This window comes from Rattus norvegicus, chromosome 1 (genome assembly GCF_021556685.1).
Source record: "Rattus norvegicus strain SHRSP/BbbUtx chromosome 1, alternate assembly SHRSP_T2T, whole genome shotgun sequence".
NCBI classification, from domain to species: domain Eukaryota; kingdom Metazoa; phylum Chordata; class Mammalia; order Rodentia; family Muridae; genus Rattus; species Rattus norvegicus.
In genome coordinates, this window is record NC_141534.1 from 212,172,191 (window position 1) to 212,190,074 (window position 17,884).

Genomic DNA, 17,884 nt, shown 5'->3' on the forward strand with positions numbered 1-17,884 from the left:
CTTGGGGAGGAGAGAATTTATTGATCTCACAGGTTAGCATACAGTCATCTAGGAAATCAGGGCAGGAGCTCAAGGCCGGAACCTGGGGGCAGGAATTAACACAGAGGCTATGGTGGAACACTGCTTATAGGTTTGTTCCTCATGGCTGGCTCAGCCTGCCCTCTTATGTAACACAGGACTACCAGCCCAGGGGTGGCATCACTCACCGTGGGCCGGGCTCTCCCTCATCAATCATTAGTCAAGAAAATGCATTACAGTTTGCCCATGGGCCTATGTGATGGCGGCACATTCTTGGTTGAGGTTCCTCTTCTCAGATGATTCCAGCTAGTGCCAAGTTGACAAAAAACTAACTGGCATAGGCACATCCAGCTCTGGGATGGACAGGTTCCCTGCTTCCTCTTCTGCCCAGCAGCTCAAAGCAGTGCTTGGAACAAGTGACTATGACATTTGCTCTGTTACTGAGTTATTCTTACTGACGAACATGGCTGTAATCAAAGAAGACAACATTCTCCTGCCTTCTCTCACATCTACAGCCTCAGTGGACTATGGAGCTCTGGCCCTTGCTTCCCTCCCTCTAAAGACATCTTTGGAAGCATGGGCAGGCAGTGGTGGAGGGGGTTGGGTGGCCACTGCTGCCTGGAGGTTCCCCAGAGAGAAATAAGCAGGCAGTTCATAGATATTTACGTCAACTTCATTCGCATAGCAAACATAATTACTTCACACAGAACCACATGGAAGCTTCGTCCTTGGTAGCCTAGATGGCAGCAGGTATATCTTCTGTCCCTGTCAACCCAGGTCTTTTCGGAAGCGGCATTCCAGCCATGTACTCACTGTTCCTTACTGCAGGGTGAATGGGCCTCTCTTTCTGCCCACTAGGACAGTCTGTGAAGCTGCTACACCTTCCATTCTGGCCTTTTTCTGCCTTGTGGTCCCATCCTGTCCTTTGCCTGTCACTGTGAGCAGTGGTGACTATGATGGTTACTCCTTCAATGCCGTGCCCAGAAACTTCTGCAGCTTTAATAAGTTTCATTCACTGCCAGATCTACCTTTTACAGAGTGCAAAGCCCATTTCCGGCAAGTTCTGTGCCACTTTAGAGCAGGGGTGGGTTCCCAAACTCCCTTAGCATGCCCTTTCCTCTTCAGCAGAGAGCATGCCTCTGTCAGCATCTTCATCAGTGTGGCTTAATTGTATAAAGTAATGGGTTTGCTGTGGTATTTTCACACAGATACATGTTGTAGCTTTGATCCTCTTCATCCCACAACACGACCTTGTTCCCTGAGCTATTTTCCCCTCTTCTTTCCAAACACTCCTACTGTCTTAGTTAGGGTTTCATGTCTGTGAAGAGACACCATGACCAAGGCAACTCTCGTAAGGACATTTAATTGGGGTTGGCTTACAGGTTCAGAGTTCAGTCCATTATTATCAAGGTGGGAGCATGGCAGTGCCCAGGCAGGCTTGGGACTGGAGGAGCTGAGAGTTCTACATCTTCATCTGAAGGCTGCCAGGAGAAGACTGGCTCTCATGTGGTTAGGAGGAGGGTCTCATTGCCCATCCCTATAGTGACACACTTCCTCCAACAACGCCACACCCACTCCAACAAGGTCATGCTTCTTAATAGTGCCACTCCCTGGGTCAAGCATATTCAACCGCCATATCCTACTTCTGGGCCCCATAGGCTTGTCAAACACATGGGTCTATGGGAGTCATATCTTGCCATAGCATATTACAAAATACATCTAGTCTAACTTACAAAGTCCCCATAGTCTTTAGCAGTCTCAACAATGTTAAAAGCCCAAAGTTCAAAGTCTCTTCTGAGATTCATTCTCATTAACTGTAATCCCCAAAGCAAGATAGTAAACAAGCTGGGCAAACTCTAAACTCTGCTTCTCTATATCAGATGTCCAACTCCTTTCAGCTTGGTTGACTACAACAAACTTCTTTCTCCTAGGCTGGTTCCACTCCCTGTTAGCAGCTTTCCTCAACAGGTATTCCATGGCTCTGGCATCTTTAACATTTTGGGGGTCTCCAAGTCAGCTTCAGCTTCACAGCTTCTTGTTTCAATGTCTGGGATTCACACATGATCTTCTGGGCTCCTCCAAAGGGCTTTTGTGACTTCTCTGACTCTGCCCTCTGTAGTATTCTATCTACTCTCTGGTTGATTCACTCCACCTTGTTCTTCGTGGTCATCCCATGGTACTGGCATCTCCAATAAGAAGGCATCTTCTGCAGCAACTAGGCTTCACCAGTAGCCTCTCATAGGCTCTCTTCATGGTGCCAAACAGCTTCTTTGTGTGACCCCTTCACTCCTGGGCAGTCAACTGCAACTGAGTCTGCACCTTCACCAATGGCTTTCCCTGCCCTTTCCCAGTGCTAAGTCTCAGCTGCTTTTCAAGACCCCTTCATACCTTCAAAACCAGTACCACCTGGGTGACTCTCACACATTACCAAGTCCAGCTGCAGCATGAGGCCCAGCCTTGGTTATCTCTGCAACACAGCTTCTTTGTGATCTCAGAAAATACTTCCCAGAAGATTTCACCTCAGTGATGCTGGTCTTCTTAATCACCACTAGTTTTCTTTAGCTCCAGCTGACCAGCATCAGTTGTCCCATCAGTCCCTTTTATTCTTGACTCTAAAACCAGAGCCATGTGGCCAAAAGCTGCTGAGTTCGGCTGCTTGCTGGGGTTGGAACTTGGCCCCCCTTATTCTATTACCAGCTTTCTGTTTTCCAGCTCCCTCAATGCCTAAGATTGATTGTCCTGGAACTTGCTCTGTAGATTGATCTTGAACTCAGAGATCTGCATGGCTCTGTTTTCTGAATGTTGGGATTAAAAGTATCTACCACCATGCCTGGGTCTAAGCTTAGCTGGGTAGGATCTTGTCCCAAAGTCACCACTCCTCAATCTGTTTCTATCCTTGAATATAGGATTCGGCTCAATTTCACTTCCTGGTGTCCTTTATTACTTGAACCATACATTTTATATTATCCTTTCTCAGCTTGCTCCTTTTCATTAAAATATTCTTCATAAGAGTGAACTTTGGTAACCACACAACAGAATTTATACCAGGCTGTTTTGAGACTTCCTTTGTCAAAGCAATTAATCTAAGTCTTTTGACCTTAGCCTCAGGCAAACACTTTGAACAATGGCAAAAAGCAACCATGTTCTTCACCGAAATATTGCAAAAATAGTCTGTAAGCCACAAACTAGCATTCTTTTCCACGGAAACCTCTGGGGTTAGCAGGCCTACACAGTTAAAATCATCCTCAGCATCACCATCTGACATATTCCTACTAGGACCGCCCATTAAGCCCCACTTAAAGCATTCCATGGCTTCCCAAGTTCAAAAGTCCCCCAAATCCACACTCTTCCAAATGAAAGCATGGTCAGCCTATCACAGCAATACCCAGTCCCTGGTACCAAATTCTGTCTTTGTTAGGGTTTCATTGCTGTGAAGAGACACTATGGCCAAGGCAACTCTTACAAGGACATTTAACTGGGGGCAGGCTTACAGGTTTCAGAGGTTCAGTCCATATTATCAAGGTGGGATCATGGCAGAGTCCAGGCAGGCATGGCACTAGAGGAGCTGAGAGTTCTGCATCTTCATCTAAAGGCTGCCAGGGGAAGACAGGCTCTCATGTGGTTGGGAGGAGGGTCTCGTTGCCCACCCCCACAGTGACACCCTTCCTCTAACAAGACCACACCTACTCCAACAAAGCCACACTTCCTAATGATGCCACCCTCTGAACCAAGCAAATTCAAACCTCCACACCTGCTTTCATGCTAAGTGTGTATCTATACATAGACATGGACATACCAACTTTATATCTAAACATACATATACACATATGTTTAAAGTGTATTTAATATATAAGGCACATATTGAGTATGTGTTTATTTAATATATTGTTTAGGTAATACAGACGAGAAAAAATGAATCCCTTTAAAATTCGTATTTCCAGTGCACACTGCAAAACCTTTGCAGTGTGTAATGGTTTCAAAGCCATCTACACTCCATTCCTAGTCCTAACATCTGTGTTCTTCAGGGTTCTTAAAAGGGAGAACAAACAACACACACACACACACACACACACACACACACACACACACACACCCCACGCGCACACAGGAAATGTCAATGAAATTGTATGGTCTTTTCTCCGTCAGGGTCTCATTGCATAGTCTTGGCTGGCCTTGAACTCGGAGATCCACCTGTCTAAGGAGACACCTCTGGCTCTTGCTCTCTCTTCTCTCAAAAGGCAAAAACAAAACTCCACCTACAGTAATGTAAAGAAGCGACTTGAATGGAACTCAGGTTCCTCTATGGTCAGATGTTCTTTTTTTTTTTTTTTTTTTTTCCGGGGCTGGGGACCGAACCCAGGACCTTGCGCTTCCTAGGTAAGCGCTCTACCACTGAGCCAAATCCCCAACCCCGGTCAGATGTTCTTGAATCAAAATTCTGCCCAAGGTTTCACTCTGCTGAAAGTCACATTCTACTCATCAGCCTTACTGCTTTAAATCAGCCAGCCCTGTGGGAAGGAGAGGCAGAGTTCTGACCACCCAGAAGGAGGCAGAAGGTCCATTTGCACTAGGAATAAAATCTCAGGGGGACCTTGCTTAAGAATAGCTACACTCGGGCTGGAGAGATGGCTCACTGATTAAGAGGACTGCTCTTCCAGAGGTTCTGAGTTCAAGTCCCAGCAACCACATGGTGGCTCACAACCATCTATAATGAGATCTGTTACCCTCTTCTGGTCTGAACACAGCTACAGTGTATGTATATATAATAGACAAATAAATCTATATATAATAGACAAATGAATCTTTTTTTTTTAAAAAAAAGTTACACTCCCCTCTGTAGAAGTAAAACTTTCTGCCTTGCCAAAATACTTAAGATTTTGAGGTCATTTTCTTGAGCCCTGTCATAGTTAGGGTTACTATTGCCATGATGAAGCATAATGACCAAACACCTTGGGGAGGAAAGGGTTTATTTACCTTATACTTAGTCAAAGGAAGTCAGGACAGAAACTCAAACAGGGCAAGAACCTAGAGGCAGGAGCTGATGCCGAGGCCATGATGGTCTACTGGCTTTCTCAGCTTGCTTCCCCCCCCCCCATCGGTTTTTTTATTGGATAGTGTTTTTTTTTAATTTACATTTCAAATGTTATTCTCTTTACTAGTTTCCTGGACATAAGCCCTCTATTCTGCTCCCCTCCCCTTCTTCTATAAGGGTGTTCCCCTTCCCATCTACCCCCGTTCTTCCCCCCTCCGACATTCCCCTACACTGGGGGTCCAACCTTGGCAGGACCAAGGGCTTCTCCTTCCATTGGTGCCCAACAAGGCCATCCTTTGCTACATGTACAGTTGGAGCCATGGGTCAGTCCATGTGTAGTCTTTCGGTAGTGGTTTAGTCCCTGGGAGCTCTGGTTGGTTGGCATTGTTGTTCTTACTAGGTTGCAAGTCCATTCAGCTCTTTCAATCCTTTCTCTAATTCCTCCAATGGGGGTCCTATTCTCAATTCAATGGTTTGCTGCTAGCATTCACTTCTGTATTTGACATGCTCTGGCTTTGTCTCTCAGGAGACATCTATATCCGGTTCCTGTCAGCAAGCCCTTCTTAGCTTCATCAATCTTATCTAGTCTTGGTGACTGTATGTATATGGGGCACATGTAGAACCCAAGGAAGCTGGAAACAGAGGTCAGTGCTGCAGCCTCGAGCATTGCTTCTTCCTGGGGAGACCCACCCCCATGGGGTTCCTTTACATTGCTATGTGATGTCAGTTCAGTATAGATGTGTAGGACTGAGCCTCCTTTCTATGGTCTGTTTGTGGGTGTACAAATGGCTCCATCTCAGGGGCTCTAGAGCATTGTAGGCATTGGCTAAGGGTCTCTGTTTGGAGTTCTAGGACCATTCACTGAATACCTGGTGTCACTTGCTGGGTGTTCTTGACAGTCAGGTGTCAGGCAGCAGGGCTACAGAGCTATGCTGAGATGTTTTTTAGCTGGGCGCTCTCTCTCTCTCTCTCTCTCTCTCTCTCTCTCTCTCTCTCTCTCTGTCTCTCTCTCTCTCCCTCTCTTCACTCCTGCTTTCTATTGTAGGGCATACTGTAGCCTAAGCTGACCTCAAACTCACAAAGCAGCCAAGGATGACCTTGAACTAGAGATCCTCTTGCCTTTACCTCCCGAGTGCTGGGATTATAGCCTGGTCCACCACATCTGCTTTGGAAGTGTGGTGTTTTATAAGGTGGGGCTCAGGGATTTAGTGCCCGTTAGGCAGGTTCTCTACCTTTGAGCGGCATCTCCAGCCCTTAGGCTGTGTGCATGGATGCATAGGTGGAACAGTTTGTGCTCAGGGAGCATTAAGAGCATTTGAAGGACTTGTGTCTAGTCAGAAAGTGGGTGCTCTTGTTACTTTTGTCACTGCTCTTACAGAATACCTGACCAAAGCAATGTAAGGAGAGAAGCCTTTGTTTTGGCTCAGTCTGAGGACACAGTCCACCATGGTGGGGAGGCGTGGCATCGCAGTTGTGAGGCAACTGGTTACATTGAATCTGCAGTCAGGAAACCGATACATGCTGGTGCTCAGTTGACTTCCTCCCTCTTTATTCAGCCTGCGATTCTGGCCCATGGTATGGTGCCCTCCACATTCAGGGTGGGTCTTCCCTCCTCAATGACATCCAGAGGCTTGCCTCGATGGAGGTTCTAAATTCCCCTGTCAAGTTGACAATCGTAATTAACCCTCACAGAAGAACTCCTGGAGTGGGTGGGATAGCAGCCCAGCCTTCTGATACAGAGGACACGGTCCACAGTGAGGAGTTCACAGACCCGCCCCACCCCTGCTGTCACTGCAGACTGTCCCCATGCCTTGGTACAGACAGTTGCCCCCACAAAAGGTTGCACAAAAATGTCATGAAGTGGCCGCTGAGTACTGATGGCCAGGCATCCCTTGGTTTGGGCCTTTTTGGTGGTTAGTTTAGTCAACTTGATACAATCTAGAATCACCAGGAAGAGAGGAGTTATCTAGATCAGGCTATGAGCATTATCTTGATTCTTAATTGATGCGGGAAGATGTAGCCTATGGTGGGCAGCACCATTCCCTAGTCAGGGAGTCCTGAACAGTGTAAGAGTCAAGAAGTTGACTCAGTAGAAACAAGCAAGAATCCATGCATTTAATCTCCCTCTGCTCCAGACTGTGGCCTAATTTAAGTTCCTGCCTCCGTTTCCTCTCAGTAATGGACTGTGTGGAAAATATAAGCAAAATATATTTTCTTTTCTATCAAATAAGACAAAAGTACATGTAAAAAAATTGTAAAGAAGCCAATTGGCAGAAATTAAAACTCTGCCATGGTTGTTTGCATTTATGCTTAAGTTTATTTCTTCCTAGAAACTGCACGGCCATTAGCCAGCTAGGCAAGTAAGAATGTGAGGCTGAGCTCTGGCCTCTTGGGTAAGGCACAAGATCCCTTTGCATTAGGAATAAAAATCCAGTGGGACCCCTGCTACGTGCTTGCTTCCTGCTGAAGTGCTTTGGATTGTGTGGTCATTTTCTTGAGACACATTTCTTAAAACTGTAGCCTGGAATCGTAAGGCAAATAAACCCTCACTTCTCCAAGTATCTGTCACAGCAACAGACAGGACAGGAGGGCAGCTTTTGACAGTGCCAGCACATAGAGACCCGTGGTTGTGCAGCTGACGTTGAATTCTGTGATTTTTTTCACTCTGCAGGTGGCTATAATAGCGGGGAACTTTGAACTTGCCGAGTACATCAAGAACCACAAGGAAACAGACATTGGTGAGTGGGCTTGGTGAGAAACCACAGCCATTGTCATCTGAGATCCTCCTGGGACTGCTTGCACAGCCAGCCCTCAGCCTTGGGAGTCCTTCCCTGATAGTGGGGAGGGTTGTGAAGACCGTGGGGGATGAGCAACACACTTCCCTTGAAGAGTACCATTCTCCTCTCTCCTGACAGTGCCTGCTACAGGCACGTGTGAAGTGTGCAGGGCCTCAGGAATGGCGATGTTTGAATTCTGCTGGGGATTGGTCTAGGGTTCCCACCTGATTCAACTCTCTTGATTTTCCCCAATGTTGATTTAAAATATAATATGCCTGTACTTGTGCATTTCTGCAGACGGTGAGGGTCCAGCAACATTGGCAGGTTGTGTGATCCTAGGGGAGATGGTGCATGGGGGGTTGGGGAGCCCGGGGGATATCTCTATTCCTTCCTCTCTAGTTTGCTATAAGCCCCAAACTGTTCTCAAGCATTTTTTTTTAAAGATCTATAGAAACAAGTCAGAGCAACTGTCTGGGTACCAAGGAGGAAGTGCACTTCAGAGCTGGCTTAGATATGCTTATCGGAAGGCACAGACTCATGTGTAGATGGGTGGCAGCTGAGAGGGGAGAAGAATGTGAGATCCTCTCCTCTGCCCTCCCGTCACCTCTACTTGGTGTCCCCCTCCCCTTTCTAGTACCCCTTGCGCCAACCAGGAGGGCCATCTCAGGGGCTCCTCCCTGCTCCCACCGTCCTACCATGGGCTGGGCCCAGTCTTGCACAATGGATGAGCCAGCTGGCCTGCGCCCTCCAGCGCTGGGCTTCCACAGGACCTGCAGCGGGGAGCAGTCCCACTGGAGCAGCAGTGGTGAGCCCTCGAAGGTGGAGTTGTCCCATTGAGGGGCTCTGGGATGGGGCTTCTTGGAGCCTTGAGAAGAAGCAGATGGCATCTGCCTCTCACTGTCTATGCCCTCACCCTGCTTTTGGGGTGTCGGGAGTTAGCGAAACTGTCTCGCTTTTATGTCTTCACCATGTCGAATGTGTGTCTTGCATCAAATGTGACTGGGACTTTCCTTGTGCTGGGACATTGGATCATGATAGAGCCAGATGATGGGCTTGTGTCACCCTGTACCCTGCTTTGAGCATCAGCGTTGTTAGAAGAGGGATGTGTATAGAGTGAGCTCAAACCAGGCAGAGTCTGAGATTGCCAAGCTATTCCCTATGCTTGCCTGCCTTAGCCTCATACCTACCAGCTGTGAGCAAATTCCAAGTGCCCCACCTGATGTGGTTACCTTGTTCTGCTCATGTGTATTCATCTTCACCTGGGCCAACTGCAGAAACAGTTGCACCATCCACAGGTCCTATATTAATTTTCAACTTCCCCTTATATTTTACCACTTCAGAGGGAAATGGCTTCCCTTTCAGAGATGGCAGGCCTGGGACATTCTTCCCAGAGTGTCTTATGAGGTCAAAATCAGTGCTGTTCCAGCCAGCAGGACACCTCACAGATGGGGGTGCATCTCACAGATGGGGATGATACTACTCTGTGGAGGCTGAGAGGGAAAGATAACATTTTGAGGGAGACAGTCACTGCTCAGGGCTCCTGAAAAGGGCAGCTTTGATGGCTGTCCAGAGCCTCAACAAGACCAGGATAGGAGTCTGCATCCTAAGACTCCAGTCTGGTATAGGAAGTTGCAGACACAATCTGTCTCCTTTAGCACAAAAGAGAATGACCACAGGGACCAGAAGTATGAGGGGTTAGAGATGACTGGGTCAGAGCTCACCATGACCAGTGAGATCTCTGACCGCCTCCTTCTGGGCAGACCCTGGCAGATTAGTGGGTTCAGAAATCCTCTCAGGTTCTTTATAAGGTAGGGGCTTCAGAAACTGAGGCTTCTGTGGCTCCTCCCTTACCCTAGGCTCTAGGGGTGATGTTAAAAGGACTGCAGATGTCATGTCCCCTTAGGAGTCATGTGACTTGGAAGATCAGTGGCTGCAAAAAAGACATGTGACTTTTCAGAAGCCTAAACTTTGGTGCACATTGTCACTTTTGCTGTCACAATGCCTACTCCTCCTGAGTCCTGGTCACCATTTGTTCTAGATGGTTTTTTGGTTTTGTTTGTTTGTTTGTTTGATGTCCCACCACCCCGAAGCTCCATCAGATTTTCTGCCAGCCCAACAGTTGATCTGCAGAAATAGCTTGTGAGTCACTCCTTCCTCTCTGTAATGGACTGCGCTCCCCACTCACCTGAATGAGAGAGATCTTGGTCTCCTCAGCCAGCGTTGCACAGTGTGAATTCAGTACAGGGTGTACTTGGGGTTTCTGAGAGCTTGTGTGGAATGCAGACACCCTGGCAGGCACGCGTCTGACTCCACAGGTCCAGGTGCTACTGAAATCACTATGCTAATGAGAGGCTGGGTATCCAGCTTTCCTAGGCATCCCCATCTCTCATGCGCTCATTCAGATAGGAGGATTGGCCACACATCAGTTCCTAAGGACGACAGATGACAGCTAGCTGAGCTGTTTAAAATAATGAGTTTATTCTGCCGTTCAAGGGGATGCGAGGTCAGAATCAAGGTACTGCCAGGGTATTGTTCCTCAAGGCTCCGGAAGGGTGTCCTCTGGGCTCTTTCCCATGCTAGGTGCTGCTGGTGGTCTTTGGCCTCCTCCACGGGTCTGGTTTGTGACACACGTTTGCAGTCTCTGGTCTGTGATAACCTGACCTTCTCTGTGGCTATTGAGATTGCCAATTTGATGGGGTTTAGAATCAGCATGGAAACGGACCTCTGGGTGTGTCTGTGAATAAGAGTCTAGTTAGTTTGGGTTAACTGATGTATGAAGACTCACCCTGAATATGTGCGCCACCATCCTTTGTACTGGGGTCCCAGAATGAATAAAAAGGGGAAAGCAGTGTGAGCACCGGCGTTCATCTTGCTTCCTAACTGTGGATGTGATGCGACCAGCCACCTCCCACTCCTGATGGCCTTCCCGCCATGATGGACAGCCCTCGAGGGCTGTGAATCAAATAAACCCTTTCTTCCTTAAGTTGCTTCTCCTCAGGCGTTTGTCCCAGCAGTGAGACAAGTAACCATCCAGCTTGTCTCAACCTCCTGTCTTATCCTAGGACACCAGTTTGGTCCTATATCTAAAATGGCCTCTCTCTGAAGATCCTTAAACCATTTGTGAGAAGATCCATTCCCAAGGCCCCCACTGCAGGGCCCAGAGTTTAGAGTTGCCTGCCTTGGGCCATTGCCTTCTCTAGGGCAACTGTATTGGACTTTGCCTGTCCCTCAGTAGCTGCCCCTCAGTGCTGTGCAGTATGTGCTGAGTAAGTGACCCTCCCCCATGCCATTTGTCATTCAAGGATGGCCTTTCTGTCACCTTCCTTTTCAGCCCAAGCCCTGTCTTCATTCTGATCTGAGGCACGGAGGGGTGGCTGACATACTGTTGATGGGTGCCCACTTGGTCCTGAGTTTTGACTTTACAGTCTTTTGGTTATGTGTGTTTGGGTGGTGATGGCGGTGTTGGGGTGAGGAGGGTAGATGTGCATTTGTGCTCAAGCATGTAGAGCTCTGGGGACTGTTTTGGGGGTTGTTCCTCAGGACCCATTTACCTTTTGTTTGAAACGGTCTATCTCTGGCTCGAAGTTTCCCTTGTTTCAGAGTTCCGAGATGCTTTCTGTCACAGCCTCCCGTGTATAAACCTCTGTGGTGGCTTTTTATATGACTTCTGGGGATCCAAACTCAAGTGCTCACACTTTGAACTGAGCTAGTACTCCACGTTTTAGTCTCATATTTTAAGCTTCACTTCCACTTAGGAGGGACAAGGAGGAAAGAGACCTGTCCCTAAGTGTGTCCCCCATCCCCGAGTCTGGCACCCCTCACTGCTCATGATCAGAGTCCTATGTATCCTAAGCTAAGTGAGGCTGAGAGAGGCTGAGTTGCTCTCTTTGAATCTCAAGCAGGAGGAAATGAAGGAACGCCCCCAACACACACCTCTGTCGGTCTGGTCAGGGCACATATCTGAATGTAGGGTAGTGGAAAGTTCTCCACATTCCAAGTTGGGGGTCACTAAAGGTGGGTAAACACCTCCCTTACTTTCACCGTGGTTAATCAGAGAAAATCCTTCCTATCGAAAAATCAAATTGCTCCTGCTTTTGAATGGGGGAAATCTTTGTTTTCGACGCCTGCTAGTGTGCTAGCAAAATCAGAGCACTTCAGAAGTGCAGATGTGGTTTTGGGGAAGGCAGCCATAACCCTGCGGTCAGAGCCATCTGGCAAATGGACACCTGGAGATCCGCAGAGTTCATGTGGCTGCAGCTTGCTTCCCCAATAGGCTCAGCGTCTTAGCGTGCACATTTATGTGCGAGCCGGTCACGGTGTGCGTGCTGCTCTTGTCTGATTCTGCGCTGCTGGGTTTTTTTTAAAACACCCCCCCCCTTAAAATATTAAACGTGATTTCCATCAGATTGTTTTATCTGCCAGCTGGAAGAAAGTGCTTGTTGGGAGACGCTGTGAATAGCGAAGTTAATCCCTGCTTGCTGTCACCCATCGTAAGCTGTGGCTGGGCAGATGAGCCGGACCGGCTTGAGGTGCCTTGGCCACAGAGTACTTAGGATGACTTCCATAGGGTGGCTTCCATTAAAAGCAAGGCCAGGGGGGAGCTGGGGAGCCCACGTCCGAAATAAGCATGCAAGTATTAAGCATGTGGCGCGCTGATAAGCTGCGGACCCGGCTAACCTGTTTTCCCCAATCTTTGGTGGTTTTGTTCTTGCCTGGCTCTGAGGGGAGATGCGCTGTCAGATGGATTAAATGACATGGGTTGTGCTTCTTCAGCGGAACAAGGTTTGTTTTCCTGTCTTGTCCTTCCACAGATATGGAGAGAGTCGAGGTGTGTGTGTGTGTGTGTGTGTGTGTGTGTGTGTGTGTGTGTGTGATAACACAGTCCATAGAGCTGAGGTGTATGTGTGAGTGCGTGAGTTTGGTGCCTGCTTAGCTGACTAAGGAGCACTTGGATACGGTTGCTAGGTTTCAAGACCGGGAGCCTGTATCATTACTCTGTGGATTTGCATAGATGATGGATGGAGGGAGATGTTTTCAGATTTCTTAGTGTAATGCAGTGTGTGTGTGTGGGGGGGGTGAGAATGTGAAATCTGAGCTTGTTTTGACTGATGGTTCTTTGAGAATATACCTGTTTGGAGATACCACCTGCTGGGAAATTAAATAATTCCGACCTGAGAGATTTCTGTTTTCCTGGCATTTTCACTATGGAATGTGCTACTTCCGATGAGCCGTAGGAGCCTTTGTATTTGCCAGAGAGACTCTCTAGCAGATCCTCAGGAAAACCCAAACGGGTGACCTATTTCCTTAAATTTAACCAAATGGATCAGGGTCCCCAGTGTGGAGTGCCCCCTCTATAATTCTCCCCAAGGAAGGGAGAAATGATACTACAGTCGGGCAGCCATCACGCAGCTGTCGATCAGATTCCCACAGCCTATTTTCAGAGCAAGTAGCTCAGGAGGAGTGGGGGACAGAAAGCTTCCCAGACACTGCAGTCTCTAAAGCAGATGGTCTGCTACCTGGCTGGTGGGGGCTCACCCTATTCTTCTTGTCCTTTGAGGGGATTAGAAAGACATGCAAAGTTGTATCAGCCTGGGGTGTGTGTGTGTGTGTGTGTGTGTGTGTGTGTGTGTCCTTGCACTGGGTTGATTGTTCAGGTCTGTCTGTGCCTGGGCTCTTGGTTGCTGTCTGCCATTGAAGGCATTGGTCTAGAGGTTCACTGTGGCTCTGTGTTTGCTTCCTCTTCTCCCATCCAGGAGTTTTATCTCCAGTCAGAAAGCATAGTTGTGACCCCTGAGTGACATGGTTTTGTCTGTTTGTTTGTTTGTTCCCAGTGATATCCTTGTGCTGCAGCTGTGTTCGGTGGGGGTGGTGTCTTGACTTGGGAATTTCTAACACAAGGCCTAGGTGAATATCCACTTCAGATCTACTGCCACCCTGGGCCTGTCCTGTGTGTGAGCTTGGCTCCTAAGACACCGCGGTTTTGTTCCTAGTAGGATATGGCAGCTGGCCCTGGCCTTCTGTCTTGTGAGCATCTCCATGTGATTTGTCTTCATGATCTCCGTCTGTCCATGCGCACTCCCATCCACGTGCACTCCCCTGTGCTTCCTAAGCAACTCTCCGTCTGTTCTCTCTTGCTGCGTCCGGTCTCCCTTCAACCAATCAGAATGCTGCTCGAGTGAGGGGATGAGTGTGGACACAATGTGTCCTGCTTTGGTCCCTCCTTTCCAGGTCACCCTGCTTCCCCCACAGTGGACATACCTGGCTGCTGGCAAGTATACACAGCATCCTGCTCCCTCCTGCACACACATAGACACCTTTGAGTTCTGGGCTGATCTGGAACCTTTCCTGGCCTGTGACTTCCAGGTTCTGCACACCCTGAATGCAGGAAGCTCCAGAGGTGTGTCACTGTCCGCCACTCTCATCTCCACAGTCTCTAGCAGTTTCCTACAACATGAAACACCCATCTCCCTGGCCACAGCCTATCAGGATGCAGCCTCTTCAGCCTATCAAGATGCAGCTAATGCCGTTCAGCACATCCATCCTCTCCTCAAACTCAAAACCAACCATATGTGCTCGACTAGCTGTTTAAAGGTTCCCGTGGTCCCCCCGACACTGTCCTGTCAAAGGACAGTGCCTGGGTTAGACTTAGCAGGGTATCCACTGAAGCTGTCACAACAGGGTATCCTGACCTGTAGACCCAGCACCGTCACCTGCTGCTTGCTCCTTCCTCTGTGGGCACTCTCCACTCCAAAATTCCTCTTGCTATTGGCAAGGGGGCGAGGTCTGAGGTGGTAGGGGTTACAGAAGTGATAGACGCTCTCAGTAAAGGTCTGAACCAACTAACAGGCCTTCATGTGGAGAGGGGGTCGAGTCTGTGGGGAATTCCTGGACAATGAAACACCTGAGGAAGTAGGTTGTCGAATGTGACCACACACCAGAGCAGAGGGCTGCAGGGCTGCAGAAGTCTGATGCCTCCCCCAGACCTTGCAATAGATAGTTGGCACAAAGCTAGATGCCGCTTGTCCCCAAACACCTCAACCTCATGCATCTGCTGGGACTTCATGGAAGTCTTGAAAGCCAAGATTGACTTTGTTCTTGCCTGTGCAGCATTCAGCCACCATCACTTGAGACAACCCATCTTTCCCCAGCCCTACCTACTCACTTTTTTGTTTTGTTTTGTTTTGTTTTGTTTTGTTTTGTTTTGAGACAGGGTTTCTCTGTATAGCCCTGGCTATGCTGGGACTCCATCTGTAGACCAGGCTGGCCTTGAACTCAGAGATCTGCCTGCTGCTGCCTCCCAAGTGCTGGGATTAAATGCATGTGCCACCACACCCAGCCCCCACTCACCTGTTTTTATCAGCTCAGTCTCCTCTGAGGTCTAGGCTGGTCTTCAGTCTCCATCGGTTTTCTCTTCCTTCTTTCACACTTCTTCCTACAGTATTTGACCTCCACGCTGACACCCTACCCTAGGCCTGTACTTGGCTCTGCCCCTCTAGAGGTTTCAAGAGGCTCACTCCCAGGTTCCTGCTGTTCTTGCATAGCCAAGTGTGAGGGGCTCACCACTGTAATCTCAACATTTAGGAGAATAAGCAAGGTGGGAAGGTTGCTGTGGATTCTAGGCTAGCCTGGCTGTACAGTGAATTTTAGGTAAACCTTCACTACCACAGTGAGGCTGTCTTAAAAGGGGGAGGGGGTAGTTAAGTATGAACAAGGACATGTAGTTGAGGGAGTGGGGATTTAGCTCAGTGGTAGAGCGCTTGCCTAGCAAGTGCAAGGCCCTGGGTTCGGTCCTCAGCTCCGGAAAAAAAAAGAAAGTAAAAAAAGAACATGTAGTTGAAGGAGTTCTGATCCCGGTCTTGATCCTGGTCCCGGTCCTGGTCCTTGCTGCTCACTGGTCCTGAGATCCTAAGTGTCTTCCCTGAGCTTCCAGGCTGTGGAGATGACCTCAGCATGACCTTTGGGTCCTGACAGGTTTTTGTCACCAGAATCTCTCTCTCTCTCTGGTTTGCATTCAGTTTCCCGGTCCTTATGATCTCAGATGCAGAAAGAACTGACTCAAGCCACACAGAGAGCATAGTGTCCCCCACTCAGGGCTGGAGGTACGCATAGATCCCATTCTGACCAATCAGCTCCTGCTGGTCACGAGAGGATCCTTCTTCAGTGACCTTCCAGTCCACTGATACGAAGGTCCAGCTCGGCAGGAGTGTGAAGCAGCTGGTCACGTGGGACCCACAGTCAGGAGGCAGAGAATGACTAGAGCCCTATCCCCGCCTCTACCCAACCCCAACACCACCTTCAGTAGAATAGCTTATGTCAAAGAAATCAGGCATTCAGTTTACCAAGACAAAATGAGACGAGGGGTTAGGCTCTGGGCTCTCTTGTTTCAGCTCCTGGGCTTTGTGTTGACGAACAGCTGCTGTGAAAGTAGGTGTCTCATTTAACTCTGGGCTAGATGTGTATCAGGGACCAGCTCCGGTCACTCACTGATCTCAGGCTTTACCTTGAAGAACTGCTTGGCAAATTAGGACCAGTGCTGACTTCAAGCTTCTAGTAGCATCCTGAGCACGGTTTAGCATCCTGAGCACGGTTTAGCATCCGTCCTTGGCAGGACTCAAGATCCTTGTAGGCTCTGTTTTACCCTGACCCCCTCACCTATGCCTTCGCTGGCAGTGAGTCCAAGTACAGGCCCGGAAGTGACCATAGCACCCATACTGGCCCCGGTTGAGCTTCCTGGGCCCCTCTGTGAGGATTTGCAGTCCTCCGTGAGCCAGGGGATGCCTCTGTTCAACACCAGAACTTGAAGACCTTCCTTTAAAAAGCCTCATACCCACAAAGGGTAGTGGAACTGAAGAAAAATCATTAGGCTGAGGACCGGAAAGGGTGAGATTCCATCTGGAATTATTTTGGTGATCTTGGACCAGCCATGTTTTCTCTGGACCTCAGCTCTTCCCCTATATCCCTCAGAGCTATAAATCAGACTCTTCTCTGGGTCAGAGCTGAGCCCAACTGCAAGAAGGATTTGGATAGGCAGCAGCAGGGTTGGGACCTCTTCCTGCGACTCTTTAAGGCGGTCCAGGGATTCCAGCCACGTGGTAGGGACTGTAGAATGGCAGGATGCGTGTGGTGGAATTAAACAGAGCAGAGGGAAGTTTCCTAATTCTGCTCTAATAAACAGCAATAGCAGGATTCACCCAGGCTCTAGTGAGAAGAGGGAGGGTTCCTCCAAGCGTGTACCTCCATGGGGCTCACTCCTACCCAGCTGGAAGGAACAAGTCAGAGCCCAGCTCAATGGCAGGAATTATCAGAAGAGAAACAGAGGTGACCAATCAAGGCTTGGTTTTGTGACTCTGCTGGGTCCTCGCTTCTGGGGCAGCCAGAGCAGGCATGAGACCCTCCCATTGCTATACTGCAGTGCCCTGAGGCCATTGCTGTATGGGCTTTACTGTCCTAGAGTTGCCAAGGTAGCTGATAAAGAGCTGTATTTTGCTTCCTTTAGATCAGATCCATGGGATGTCCCTCAAGATTCTTGGGAAGAAGGGAGTGTCATGTGGTCTGAAGGGGCAGAGAGCTCAGCTGGAGCAGCCGGTAGAGCATGAATGAATCCGGAACCTTTTGCAAATGGGCTTTGTCTAGTTTGTTTCTTTGTGGCCCCGCCCAGGCTCCTGGGAACCAGGCGGAAAGAACCTCTTCTAGCTACGGGAAGTTCCCAGGATTGGGAGGCTGCTCCTGTCAGAGGTAGAGAAACTTATCTGCTATGCCAAAGGAATATTCATCAAAGGAGAGGCTGATCCCCTACTCCAGGCTAACCTTGGCCAAAGCCACTGTGGTCTTGTGGTGTGACGCTGCACTCCTGTGGTAGGAAGGTAGCATTCTATGATTTCCAGAGTGTGGTCTTTACTGAGAGAATAAATCCTCCAGAAAGTGGGTGGGGCAGCCAGCTGCTGTACAGTCACTGCATGCTTTCCCGTGTGTCCCCGTCCCCATGTCCTTCTCCCAGCATGGGGGGAAGTTGAGGATACCTGAGAAGGAGGACTTAGCTCTGGAGTCTGGCTTTGTT

At 48.9% G+C, this 17,884-nt stretch overlaps 1 protein-coding gene across 6 annotated transcripts in view; it reads left to right on the plus strand.

The window, feature by feature from the left end:
• Shank2 (SH3 and multiple ankyrin repeat domains 2) overlaps positions 1-17,884 on the plus strand; it is a 443,362-nt gene that overhangs the window by 143,728 nt on the left and 281,750 nt on the right. For 5 of the 6 annotated variants that reach the window (XM_087605433.1, XM_087605374.1, XM_087605484.1 and 2 more), the window contains 1 exon segment: positions 7,722-7,788. In XM_087605433.1, coding sequence (XP_087461559.1) covers positions 7,722-7,788 — 67 coding nt within the window. 6 annotated transcript variants of the gene reach the window in all.